The following is a 13,895-nucleotide window of genomic DNA, read 5'->3' on the forward strand; positions in this document are numbered from 1 at the left end:
CCATACGACTTAGCTTTTAATGAGGAATTATGGCTGGAGTTATCTTGTTTTGGCACCAAGAAATAATGATTGTCACACCGTCTCTTTCCACATATCTCAGGAGGAAATTCTTCTACAAGAGTTTCATGTAATTATTATTGCTGTCCTTATTAACCTCAGGTCAACTTCAGTCATGCAGTGATAAGAGACGTTCTGGTGGTTACCGTTCCATTTATAATTAGGAATATATTATACAATTTTTTTTTGGCGAAGGTGGGAAGGTGGGGGCAGGTATGCTCATCATACCGCCTGATATAGTACCACTTCCTGGTTAATGATGGAATTTTAGCAGAAAATGCATTGTAAGGACTCGATCAGGTTATCGACAAGGATTATCGTATTCTCATGGCTTAACGACACCATCTGCACTTTCCCAGATGTATAAAACTGAAAATAAACACCCCTATCCCTAACATCTGTGGTTTCTGATTTAACCAAGGTCCTTCACCTTCGAAATGGAACGTTCGGGCGCGGCTTTGTGATCACTGACCATTTGGTAGGCCTGACTGGATATTCAGCTTGTGTTTGCCTTAGTATGGCTTGGCACTAGAGACCAACACACACACACGCACGCATCTAGTTTGAGTGAAAGAGAAGAGAGAGATATTATACATATATAGTCATAACTGGAGACTCATACCTATGAACTGAGAGAACGAGAGGGAGAAGATAGAGCTAGAGAGAGAGAGAGAAAAAGAGAGAGAGAGAGAGAGATAGAGAGAGAGAGAGAGAAAGAGAAAGAGAGAGAGAGAGAGAGAGAGAGAGAGAGAGAGAGAGAGAGAGAGAGAAAGAGCAACATTAAAATGATAGAAATCTTAAAACGTTTGATGTCAAATGAGTGCTAAATTAGCGACGTCAAATAGGCGGCGGCAAAACCCCTGTGCCAAAAAGTCTCATATCTCTTACACAGTAGTAATAGTAATAGTAGTAGTAGTAGCCGCAGCAGCAGTAATAGTAGTAGTAGTAATAGTTGCCGTCGTAGTGGTGGTAGTAGAGTTGTGGTTGTAGGCATGATAGTGGTGGAAGGTTGGTGATAACATGAAAGAAATGGTAGTTGTGTCGTTGTTGTTGTTGTTGTTGTTGTTGGTGGTGGTGGTGGTGACAGCGTTGGTGATAGGGGGTGGTAGTGATGGTGTGTTTAATTAGAGGTGTGGAGTTGGTGTCTATGCCTGCTATAAGAAATGATTAACCGAACAATTGTTAATTATTGTCAAATATTTGGGGTCCATTAAACACTTTGTCAAAATTCGTTCACCTTCCACATATCAAACTGATTTCGCATCGATGTCACATCACCCCCACCCCTATCATCCCCATCACCTCACCCCATCACCTCACCCCACCACCTCACCCCATCACCTCACCCCATCACCATCACCACCACCACCACCGTCGTCATCGTCTTCGTCAATTTTGTTGTTAGTGTTGGTTAGTTGAGGTGCTCTTTTTTTTTTATTCTGACGGAAATCAGAATTCTTCTTTCTAACAATCATCTATTATCACCACTACCACCACTACCACCACCACCACCACTATTACTAACCCTGGCCCTCATCACCATCATCGTCATCATCGTCATCATCGTCATCATTTTCGTCGTTCTTATTAACCTCGATCATAATTAAGGAAATGAGTTTATCTGACAAAACGGTTTTGTCTGTCATTGCAATGTTTCTTTATTGTTAACTTCGCCTCCGCCACTCACCCCCCCCCCCCCCCTCTCAAATTCCATCCCTCAATACCTTCCTCCTCCACTCACCGAGCCGCAAGAATATAACACTACCTAAAACCCCCTAAAGAACCAATCAGCCAACCAACCTCCACCACCACCACCACCACCACCACTGCCGCTTCCATCACCGCAACAATAATTAAATACAGGAGAGTATAACAATACATAAAAAAAGAATAGAGGTGGGGAGAGAAATAAACTAGAATAAAAGACATTCCTTTATTCTTGAATAATAGAGGAATTATCAAAGAATAATGGTTTTCGTAATCCTTGGGGAACAATTTCAAGCATTATAGAACTGTTGGCAGTTGGAACGAGTCGCTCTCTTTATGTCGCTGCTGCCCAACCATTTTCGTCACAGGGTCCGCTTCGTGTTTACCTCAAAGAAAACGCTCATCCCACCACAAACGGACAGAATTAATATATATGTATGACGCATTATTTACTGAAAAGTTCCGATTTTCTGTACTCAGAGTGGCTCGTTTCAGTTAGAATGCATCAAGGAATGCTCTACATTTATATCGAGTCCTGAAATTTATCACTTCTGGCAAATCACTGTTTACGGTAGATGAACATTCATGTTTTGGAAATTTCGAGAAATATGAAATACACCATTCTAACGGCAGAACTCGAAGTAGATAAAGCTATTAATATAGCGTGTAAAATATTGGGTTAGAAAAGCCCTTGGGTAGCCAAAAGACGAAGGTTTTTCATTCCTGCAGAGAAGTTTCCTTTCTGTGCTGAAGTTTTTAATTTAAACTTAAAAGCAAGTTTCGTCTGGATTTTGAAGTAACGAACACCTCACTAAACTGAGGCCACGCACTTCTATTAGAAATCTTAGCTTGTACATTTTCCTCCGAGGGAACCCGTCTCCAGAAAATATTAAACCCTGTACCAGGATATATCCAGTATTCAGTTGAGCACCGTTCCTGCAATTAATAAGATTCAGGTAAATCATATATATTACTACATGTCTTTTCGTGAAGTTCCCCTGTACTTTTGCGTGTGTATGTGTATGTGTGTGTGTGTGTGTGTGTGGGTGTCTGTGTATGTGTGTGTATTTATAAATATATATTTCCTGTATGTGCTTGCGTTTGTTTATGGACGCATATTTACATTGAGTTACACGCTTGCGATATTTCTAGAGATATTTATAACTCTGTATCTCTCTCTCTGTCCGTCCATCTCTCTTATCTCTCTCTCTCTCTATATATATATATGTGTGTGTGTGTGTGTGTGTGTGTGTGTGTGTGTGTGCGTGCGTGTATATATATATATATATATATATATATATATATATATATATATATGCATGTAATCTACATGTTTGTGTGTAAAATAATGGAGAGGGAGAGAAAGAGAGGAGTGAGAGAGAGAAGTGATAGGCATTTTATCGCCAACAGACGTCATGTTTTCTTCTTTAAAGCGCCGAGTGCAAACTCGTCTCCTAAGCAACACTTGTTAAAATTAACAAAAAAAAAAAAGAAAAAAGAAGCATTGTTTTTTACAAAATTTTTATTTGAAAAAGGAAATATGGATAAAGGCACTAACTATTCCACAGTTACAAGCTGACAGATAAGGGAATCTTTATGGGGATATATGAGCGGTTGTAATGTTTGGTGTGGGTAGGGATATTGTCCATACGGGGATAACTGACCTTAACATTGTTTGAGTTAGAGTTTATAGCATATATGCGTAGACAGGAAAAGTTTGGCTATATTTGTTCGACAGATTAAACCTGATAACTTTTCTTTTCCTAGTTCTACTCTTATGTGTAGTAGACTGGGTCTTATCCATATAAACTGATTTCTTACTGAAGTCGTTCTCTGCTGGTACTTCATTATTGGTGGTTGGCATAAGGAAAATATACAACTCTGAAGATATATATTATAGTCTGTCCTTTCTATTCCAGTGACAACATTCCTAATAATAGATTGCGGGTGGCTGGAATATCTCTGAGTATAAATGATGCTCTCCTATGCTTTTGTGTAGCGCTTTGTCTTGCTTGCTATAGCTAAGTTAGTAACAAGTCAAACTTCTTAAATATTCCCTATAAAATCATTTCCAATTTATCCATGTTGTGACCATTCATACGGCATGAGACTGTTACGATGTCATCTCCATACAATCCAGCCCGATAAGAGGAGAGGATGCATCCTTCTTCAATACGGTGTTTTAAACAACATAATTACAAATCTGCAGTAAATCCGATCACATGACTCTTCTGGATCACATGACTCTTCTGTATGAATGGAAACTGGCCTCACAAAGTGTCCGGTGAACACAATACCTCCCACCATTCTGACTGACCACATGCATGTATCTGTGTGTGTGCGTGTGAAACTCCAAGGAGCAATAAAGTGAAATTCTATTCACCAATAAATTATAAATTGTGTTCTCTGTACTTTTCTCTTTTGTTTGTGCATCCTTCACTGCGTTGATCTCTTGTACGAATATGTGAATTTATATTCGTGTATATATGACTACCGCTTTGTATTTGTGTGACGCGTGTGTGAGTACAGTCGTGTATGAATGTGTGTGTGTCCGTGTGTGTGTGTGTGAGCGTGTGTGTGTGCGTGTTTGTCTCTTGCTTACTCTGATTTTTTTGCTTCCATTTGTAAATGTTGATTCACCAGAGAACAGTTGTTTAAAAATGGCGGCAGCAAAGTCAGGACAACTAGGAGAGAAGAATATCGTGTGACAAAGAAACAAACAAAATAAATAGTAAATAAACAACAATGAGAAGAAATAATTGAAAGAGGGAAGGAATATATAAATAAGGTTTCGGAAAGGGATTAGGGAGAAGAAGAAGAAGAAGAAGAAGAAGAAGAAGAAGGCAAAGGAGAAGGAAGGGGGGGAGGAGGAGGAGAAGCAGCAGCAGCCGCAGCAGTAGCTGAAAGTAGCAAAACTGGGGGAAAATGAGAAGGAAAGCCACGAAAAAATAGTGTAAAGTGGATTTCCATTTGAATTAAGAGGATTAAGTCGAAAGGATGAAGGTTAAGATTAAACTGATAAAGATAGTTTCTTTTGTATGTTTTTTTGTTGTATGTTTTTTTGGTTGTATGTTTTCTAATAAAAGCCTCTGACATTCATCCTGTAAACTCACCGCTCCCACCCATCTGTCTCTTCTTGTTTATTCTGTCTTAACCCCTGCAAAATCTTCCCCTGTCCCAAAGGGCTAAACTAAACAGTCCGTCAAACGTACTACTTAAGTCCTCACCATTTACGAGATGGTTGTCTGCTAGAAATAGTAACTGAATCTCCCTCAAACTTCACCCTGCGTATCTTAAGAACAATCAGACGCTACAGTGCAATGTAACTCAAGGTAGACATAGCCTGAATATAAAGAAAAAAAAAAACATGGGTTGATGATGGTTTCTGTAACATATCCCATCATAGCTGAGCTCGATTAAGGCTGATCGGGGACTAAACAATAAAACCAACAACGACTGCACATCGTTAAATCCTCCTTAATCCTTAATCCACCAACACCAGTTATGTGTCAACAACAATCAGTTGTGTGTCCAGATTTTTATGTATGGACAGTGACCGTCACAGCATCAAACTTTATATGCATGTTTGTGTATATACCGTGCGTACTCTATGTATGTATGTATGCATGTATGTATGTATGTATGTGTGCGTATATGTATGTAGAGATGAATGGATGGATTGATGTATGTATGTGCAAGTGTATATATATATATATATATATATCTGTACACGCAGCAATATACCTTGTCTGCACATATGTATATATGGTTGTATATTTTGTGAGTGGATTCAATTCTTTAACCTACCACCACCACCACCACCACCACCACCACCACCACAACCACCACCACCACCACCATCAGGCAGCACTGATCCCGAAGACCTATAACCAAAGACGTCCCAACTGTGGCCATCCTGTCTTTTGGTGCATATGCCCTTTATTCTCAGGTATTCCAGAGACTGCTTTATTCCCCAACGGCAACTGACCCTCCGGCTGCATCTTGAGCAGTGTTGCTGCTGTGGTCCTACGCCATACACCCTCTATCGCCACTAAAACCTGCCTCAGTCAGTGGCACCAAGGCACTCTCCAACACCTTCCAAATTCTGGGGGATAACCGTGCTGTCTGTCTGTCTGTCTCTCTTTCTCTGTCATCCCCCGTTCCTCACTTTCTTGATCTCGTGCCACTTTCACTTAGGTATTCCTGATTTAATTGTCTCTCTTCCTCTCCCACCATGGCCCACACTAATCCCTACGCCAAATCCTTTCCTTTCAAGAACATCCATTCTTTGGAATTCTCTCCCTGTTTCTGTGGGCTTTTTTCTTTCATTGTCTTGCAACGATTCAAGAGGAACGTTAACGAAGTCATACTCAGAGGTCTTGGAGCAAGGCCTATCAAGATCAGGTGAGAATTCAGCCATGACATTGGATTCGGGAAGCCAAAGAGGAGTCCCTGGCAACATACTGGACCTCTCCCTTCAAAAAAAAAAAAAGGGGGGGGGACCCCCAAGACATCCCAACAACCGTCATAACCCTTGAATTTTAAGCGGACCTCCATCCCGAGATCCAGCGGCATGGTTCCGTCTTGCTGCTAAGTTTTTCTCGGAAATCCCTTTCTCATAGGGTCTAAAACGACCCTTATGCGCAGCTCTTTCATCTGAGCAATAATGATGAACACTCAGCCCCCACCATACACAACCTACGAAACGAGCAGGTAGTGTGCACTTTGAAAGAGAAGTGGTTGTTATTTCTCGTAGGTCGATTGCTTCAGTAGAAGTTCGTTTGATGGTTTTAAAACGAACATATCTCAAGTAGATGTGAGTGAACTCGAGACTGTCGGTGCCATGTTGGTGGTGGTAATCAGTGCTAAAAGTGGAGGTGGGGGCTGAGTCATATCGGTTGTGTGTTTATTACAAGAACTTTACTAATTTGTTTGCTAATTATCTTCTTACGTATATCTACTTAGCAATTAACTTAATTTATATACTCCACCTTTCACACCTATGTCACTCTGTCCACACATATCTATACAGAGATTTATACACACATTATACATACATTATACTTACATATATTCATGTGTATATGTATGTACTTTTGTCCGTAATTAGAAATATAATTGTGTATGTGTGTGTGTGTGGCACACACACACACACACATATATATATGTATATGTATGTATGTATATGTATGTATATAATTTACATATATACAGAGTTATATATGCATAATTATGTTTACATGTTCACTGTACTTTGACTAAATTATTTTTCGTTTTAATTTTTTTCTAGGCTTGACCACTTGATGAGTGACCACTGAACACTGGACTTATTAACTCAAGCCACCTGCTGTTTCTGCCCACACCTTGTATATTTTGGAAACGGTTGACCACATCACAATTACGTCACAGATCACTATTTGACCACACCCTCCTCCTCCTCCTCCTCCTCCTCCTCCTCCTCCTTCTCCTCCTTTTCCTCCCCCCTCTCTCTCTCTATCGGAACCAGTATCAGAGCCAGCCCCAGCTGCAGCACACCGCCACCATCACTAGCGAGAGAGCACCAACAGCACTGGTTTCACCAACACCAATGGCTTCATAACAAGTAAAAGCATTTGACAACTTCGCCTTCTATCTCGTCGTCATCATCATCATCATCATCATCATCATCGTCATCATCGTCATCATCGTCATCATCGTCATCATCATCATCAGCAGCAACAACAGTAGCAACAACGACTACTACTACTACTAGAGTAACATCAATATACAGCAAAAAGACAACATCTACAATAACAACAACATAAATACAAGCAACAAAAAGAAGCAAGTGTAAGGTTTTCAGAAGAACATCCCCCGACCCCATCCCAGCGCTAAAAACCAGTACAACAACAACAACAACAAGAACACCAAGAACAACGACAACATCAGCAACGAGGAGGAGGAGGAGGAGGGAGACCAGAGCAAGATCTAAGCTAAATGGCCATCCAATTAAATTGCTAATAGCTTTGAAATTGTTTTTGTGAGCGAAGTACCCTGAAAGGTCAATTGCTTGACCCCCCCCCCCCCCCGGTGTCTACGAAGGCGGTGACCAGTCGTTTATTACCAAAGAAACAAACATCTTCATCTGTGCTGGTGATAGGTCTGAGAAGCGTCCAGCCTGCGTGAGTATTTGATGGCTATTTAGGGATGACCATGAGCTGCTGGGGGTGGTGGTGTTGTCGGGGTGGGGAGGTGGCGGTGGGACTTGAAACGTTTAAGAGGAGACATTCACTTTTATAGGTGAGGGACAGATAGATAGAGAGAGAGAGAGAGAGAGAGAGGGGGAGGGTTGAAGGAGAAAGTGAGACTGTGAGAAACGAAGAGGTAAACAGAAAAGATCAAAGGAAGATCAAAAGGCGGAAGAGAAAAGGAGGGAAAGAGTGTTGTATGAGACAGACAGACAGACAGATAGAAAGGTAGATAAATAGAGGAATACATAGATAGATAGATTGAGAGACCGTTAGATAAATAAAGATAGATAAGTAGTTATGTGTATATATATATATATATATATATATTTATATAAATAAGGGTAAGATCGATATTTAAAATATTGATCTTATCAAGTGGTCAGCATGGGAATAAAAACCATCAAAGGTAATAATTATGTAAAATTATAATACAGGGTATCTCTTAGATACCCTGTATTATAATTTATATATATATATATATATATATATATATATATATATATATATATATATATATATATATATATATATATATATATACATATACATATATATATATATATATATATATATATATATATTTATATATATATATATATGCATATATATATCTCTTTTACTCTTTTACTTGTTTCAGTCATTTGACTGCGGCCATGCTGCAGCACCACCTTTAGTCGAGCAAATCAACCCAGGACTTATTCTTTGTAAGCCTAGTACTTATTCTATCGGGGGACGGGGACGTAAACACACCAGCATCGGTTGTCAAGCGATGTTGCGGGGACAAACACAGACACACAAACACACACACGCATATATATATATATATATATATATATATATATATATATATATATATACATATACATATATACTACTCATTTTTGCCAGATGAGTGAACTGAAGCAACGTGAAAATAAAGTGTCTTGCTCAAGGACACAACACCGTCGACGAGAATTGAACTCACGGCCTTACGATCGTGAGCCGAGTGCCCTAACCACTGAGCCACGCGCCCTCACACACACACACACACACACACACACACACATATATATAGATAGATAGAGAGCGAGATTGATTGATTGATTGATTGATAAAATGGTTGGCTGATTGATTGATTGATTGATTGATTGATTGGCAGATAAATAAATATACAGACCGGCTGACAGGCAGACAGCTAGATAAATAGATGCATACAGACAGACAGACAGACAGACAGACAGACAGACAGACAGACAGATTGACAGCTGGCAAGAGGGAGAGGGAGAGGGAGAAGAATGTGAGAAATATTTAAGTTAAAGAAAGAGAAAGAAAGAAGGAAAGAAGGAAAGTAAGAAACAAAAAGGGAGTTATAAGAATTACATGAGAAGAAAAAACGTAAAAATCTGAGAAATAAGGAAATACAAACAAAACAACAGAACAAAGTACACAAAAAAAGAACAACGAATAAATTAAGAAAAAATTGTGAAGTTTAAAACCTTAAAAAATGTACAACGAGGTTGAGACCGGAAGTGACCGTTCAGGAAGTGGCCAAATAGTTATTGCACTTCAATATAAGGGGCTTAAAGTAGACTTATTATCACTCTCATAACTGTGATTATTTATATTTTTATTTTTATTAGTAGCAGTCGTATTACTACTGTTGTTGTTGTTGTTGTTGTTGTTGTTGTTGTTCTTCTTCTTCTTCTTCTTCTTCTTCTTCTTCTTCTTCTTCTTCTTCTTCTTCTTCTTCTTCTTCTTGTTCTTCTTGTTCTTCTTGTTCTTCTTGTTCTTCTTCTAATTATTATTATTATTATTATTATTATTATTATTATTATTGGCTGTTTGTGTCTTTTTTTTTTACCTCTCTTGTTTAATTGATGACATTTATTCTCGATGACGTGTGTCTGGCGTTATTAGTGACCACGGCTGCTGTACACCACTAGTCACTTACATTTGATTGCTTGACCAGTTGACCAGTCCTCGTCTTTATCTATCACATGTTGGTCTCAGAGACTGCTGACCAGCTCAGTCGAACAGTTTCACTTGGACAAAGCAGCAGCGTTAAATTGTCCGAAACGTTCAGGACCAATTCCTACTACTACTACTACAACTACTACTGGATTACATAGAATTGTTAATTTCCAATATTTCCTGGAGCTATTTTTTAAATTAATTCTCTCAGGTATACACGTGCATCTAGATACAGTTACACATAGACACATAAGTAAATATATATATGTATATATGCACACACACATATATACATATACTTATATAAACACACATGTACACGTAAATATATATATATATATATATAATTGTTTTTTTTCTTTTATTTTAGAGAGAATATAATTTTTTTATTCTTTAACCTTCCTGGAATTCTGGAATTTAACTGTTGGTTTGGTTAAAGTTCGATTAAAGAATATTTTGGAGAATTTCCTTGGAATAATATCTACAGCGACAACAACAACAACAACAGCAACATCAGCAGCAACAGCAACAACAATAATAACCGTTGAAAATATTTTATGAAGATATTAATAATAACAAAAATTATAACAGGAATAATATTTGTTGGAGTATTTTGCTGAAATTTGTTTACGAATTATTTCAAAAGAAAGAAAAAAAAAGTGATAAATTAAAAAATAACTTGACTCGAATATTGCAAATATATCGATCGCTATAGGATCGATACATCTACGATTCAAGTACATTACGTGGAATTTTATTCTTGAACTTTGCAAAAAAAAAAATCGAAGGAATTCGTTTGCATAATCATCACTAGCAACTAGAAACGAGGAGAAGGAGAAAAGAGAACAGAGAACACACACACACACGTCCTCAAACATTAACTTAAGACACGCTCGACATTTCTTTTTGTGCATGCATCACACACACACACACACACACATACACTCGCAGACATACATGACTCAAAGATACTTGCATGACAAATAAGAAAATAGATTTATCATACCTACATATGCATACGTTCTCGATCTCTCCTACATTTTTACTGAAACGATATTTTAATTAAACGAAAGAAGATTTAAGAGTCTAAGAAAGACTGTGAGAAGATCATATTTCTCTTCATATTTGATATTTTACTTTGAAGAAACTTTCTACAACAACATCAACAACAACAACAACAACTACTACTACTACTACTACTACTACTACTACTACTACTACTACTACTACAAACGCCGAGTGTTTAAGTTATTCGAGTGACTTTCCTGCAAGGATTTGAAATTTAAATCCATTTTTAAAAATATCTTCGAATCGAATAAAAGCTGCAACTATTTATCACAATGGATATCCACGCAGACACCAAATGCAATATGACAGTGAAATATTCGGACTGGACTCTCGAACAATATATTCTATCGGTGATTATCTCCCTTTACGCTCTGGTTGGCACTGTGGGTAACGTCCTAATTCTAATTGTTTACTTGAAGAAACAAGATCGCAAATCGAGTAGCACGTTCATCCGAGTGTTAGCCTTGCTTGATCTGTGTGTGTGCATGTTTGTCATGCCCTACACAATCGTGTACGAGCTTCGCGGTGTTACTTCAGACGCTATATGTCACAGTTTCGAAGTTGTCCGCCATTTCTGCATCATGGCGTCGAACGCTTCACTCGTGGCCATTGCTCTGGAACGCTGTGTCGCCGTCCGCCGACCAACCAGACGTTTAAGCCTGTCACAAGTCAACAAAGGTATGATAGTCATCGTTGTTATTAGCGTCGTTCTGGCCATTCCATCAGTATTTATTTTCGCCGTTGTTCCTGGTCCCTATAAAATTAACAGCGGTAATTGTACCGAAGAGATTGTCAATTTTCTAAACCCGCCCTTCTGTCACTTCACTATGTCCTACCTTGGAGAAATCGGAACCCGCTCTTACCAAGCTTTATTGAGTATGTCGTACGGGCTCGCCTGTTTCAGTATCGTTGTACTTTATACCCTCATCTACACGAAATTATGGAAGAAAGCTCAGCTGAGGAAGAAATTGTCCAACCCTCTCGGAATACCGACCAGTTCTAGTAGCAGCAACAGCAGTTCTGATCGCTCTACACCAAGTGTTGGTACAGAAAAGAAGAAATACTTCGACGAAATGTCAGACTCGACTGGCTGTACTTTGAACAACGCTCGAAAACTCACACCGTCCGTTGATTCTGATGTTGATTCGGGAGTTCAATCCCCGACACCACCGCTGTCCTCGAACGGTGACAGGAAAAGCACAAAAGGCAACGAGTCATGCAAAACACATGGAAAATTCTCCGACAAAAGACGTTCGATGCATCACAACAGGACAGCTAAGATGTTGTTCCTTTGTACCATCATCTACATCGTGGCTTGGGTGCCATTCTGGTTGGATATATTTGGCATCACAAACAGCCTTATATTGAGATACCTCTTTTTAGTGGGTAACGCCAGCAATCCAATTGTTTATGGAATCGTCAATGACAGAGTCCGCGAAGAAGTCTGCAAGCTCTTCCGACGAAGAAAACGAAGTGGTTATCCGTAGATTGCTTCTATAGATTGATATTAGTATTAATATTATGATTGTAATTATTATTGTTTTTACCATTTTTCACTTTTAAGTTTAATTTCCTCCAGAAAAAAAGTTCCAAAATATTAGCCGGAACTGAGTAACGAAATGGAAAAGGAAGTCTATGAGAATAAAAAAAAAAAAAAAACGAACACAAGACAAGAAAATCAAATAAAAGTCAGCAAGAATGTCATCAGCACCGACAACGGAATCAACAAAACCAATTTTAATTTGGCAATGAAGGAATATAAAAGAATAAATAAATAAATAAGTCGAAGACTGTCAAATTGCATGGGATCCTTCGTTTGTGTGAGAACGCCTTAGGGCTCGGTACTTTAAAACAGTCGCATTCACAGAACTTGACAAATTCAGGGTTTAAACAGCGAACTGAATTTATCGTCAAGATGATGAAGTTCAGAGAAAGGACCTGCATAAGATGTAATAATTGTGAGGAAAGAAGAGACGAAGGTGGTGGGGAGCGAACAAAAGACAGAAAATATATGTATATGCGTAGAAGGAGGTGAATAAAATAAGGGACAGGGGGGAAAGAAGTTGATTGATGAATAAGAGGAAGGGATGCTGTACTGTGAGTAGTGTTCACGGTGGGACAGGGACTGTGCTGGAAGCGAATTCGAAATGACACAAACGTAATTGCAAATACGGCACAGAATCATCTCATCTACAGACAGCAGGATAGAGCATAGTGATGATGATGGTGATGGTGATGATGATGATGATGATGGTGGTGGTGATGATGATGATGATGATGATGATGATGGATATGATGGATATGATAATGATGACGATAGCGGTAATGAACATGGTGATAATAATAATGATAATTCTTATGTTTCTTCAATCACCCAATCTCTGTCTCTCACCTCAAGAACAACACTCAAGAGGAAAAAAAAAAAAATCAATAGAAATGTAAAACAAAAGAAAAGAAAGAAAAATGTAATTAAAAAATGTAGTATCTCATAATACGCTAGAACCGGAAATAATTCTCAAACTCATTTGTGCAATATCTCTACTCAGGACATTTTCAAGTCCCACTCAATGCTTCACTCACAGCATATCATTTGAAAAATACGACATTTTGTCATACCGATCGATGAGTGAGTGTTACACTTCACTCAACAGATTTCAGTATGATCCACTCAGCCAAATAACGCAACAGTCTGTTAATTATACAATGACTTCCGTGTTTCATTTGTTGAGTGTGACCTCACACTCGATAAATGAACACCGACGGATTACCTCTCACTCAAACGTTTTCTTCACTTCACTTTAAGAAAAATGACTTATGACTTTAAAAAAAATCATTAAACTCAGACAATGAGTGTGACATCTCAACTTACGAAGCGTCAAACGT

At 38.6% G+C, this 13,895-nt stretch overlaps 1 protein-coding gene across 3 annotated transcripts in view; it reads left to right on the forward strand.

Moving 5' to 3' along the window:
- The window catches only part of LOC106882543 (5-hydroxytryptamine receptor 2B), a 39,840-nt gene extending 26,364 nt beyond the window's left edge, over positions 1-13,476 (forward strand). The window contains exons 1-3 of one of the 3 annotated variants that reach the window (XM_089359205.1): positions 2,061-2,720; positions 7,055-7,925; positions 10,315-13,476. In XM_089359205.1, the coding sequence (XP_089215331.1) occupies positions 11,285-12,499 (1,215 nt within the window). In that variant the 5' untranslated portion in view covers positions 2,061-2,720; positions 7,055-7,925; positions 10,315-11,284 and the 3' untranslated portion in view covers positions 12,500-13,476. Of the gene's footprint in view, positions 1-2,060; positions 2,721-7,054; positions 7,926-10,314 lie in introns of those variants that run through there. The other 2 variants (XM_089359203.1, XM_089359204.1) reach the window with 2 other exon arrangements.
- The last annotated feature ends 419 nt before the right edge of the window (positions 13,477-13,895 follow it).

The sequence above is a fragment of the Octopus bimaculoides genome, chromosome 11 (genome assembly GCF_046866305.1).
Source record: "Octopus bimaculoides isolate indiv1 chromosome 11, ASM4686630v1, whole genome shotgun sequence".
Classification (NCBI taxonomy): Eukaryota; Metazoa; Mollusca; class Cephalopoda; order Octopoda; family Octopodidae; genus Octopus; species Octopus bimaculoides.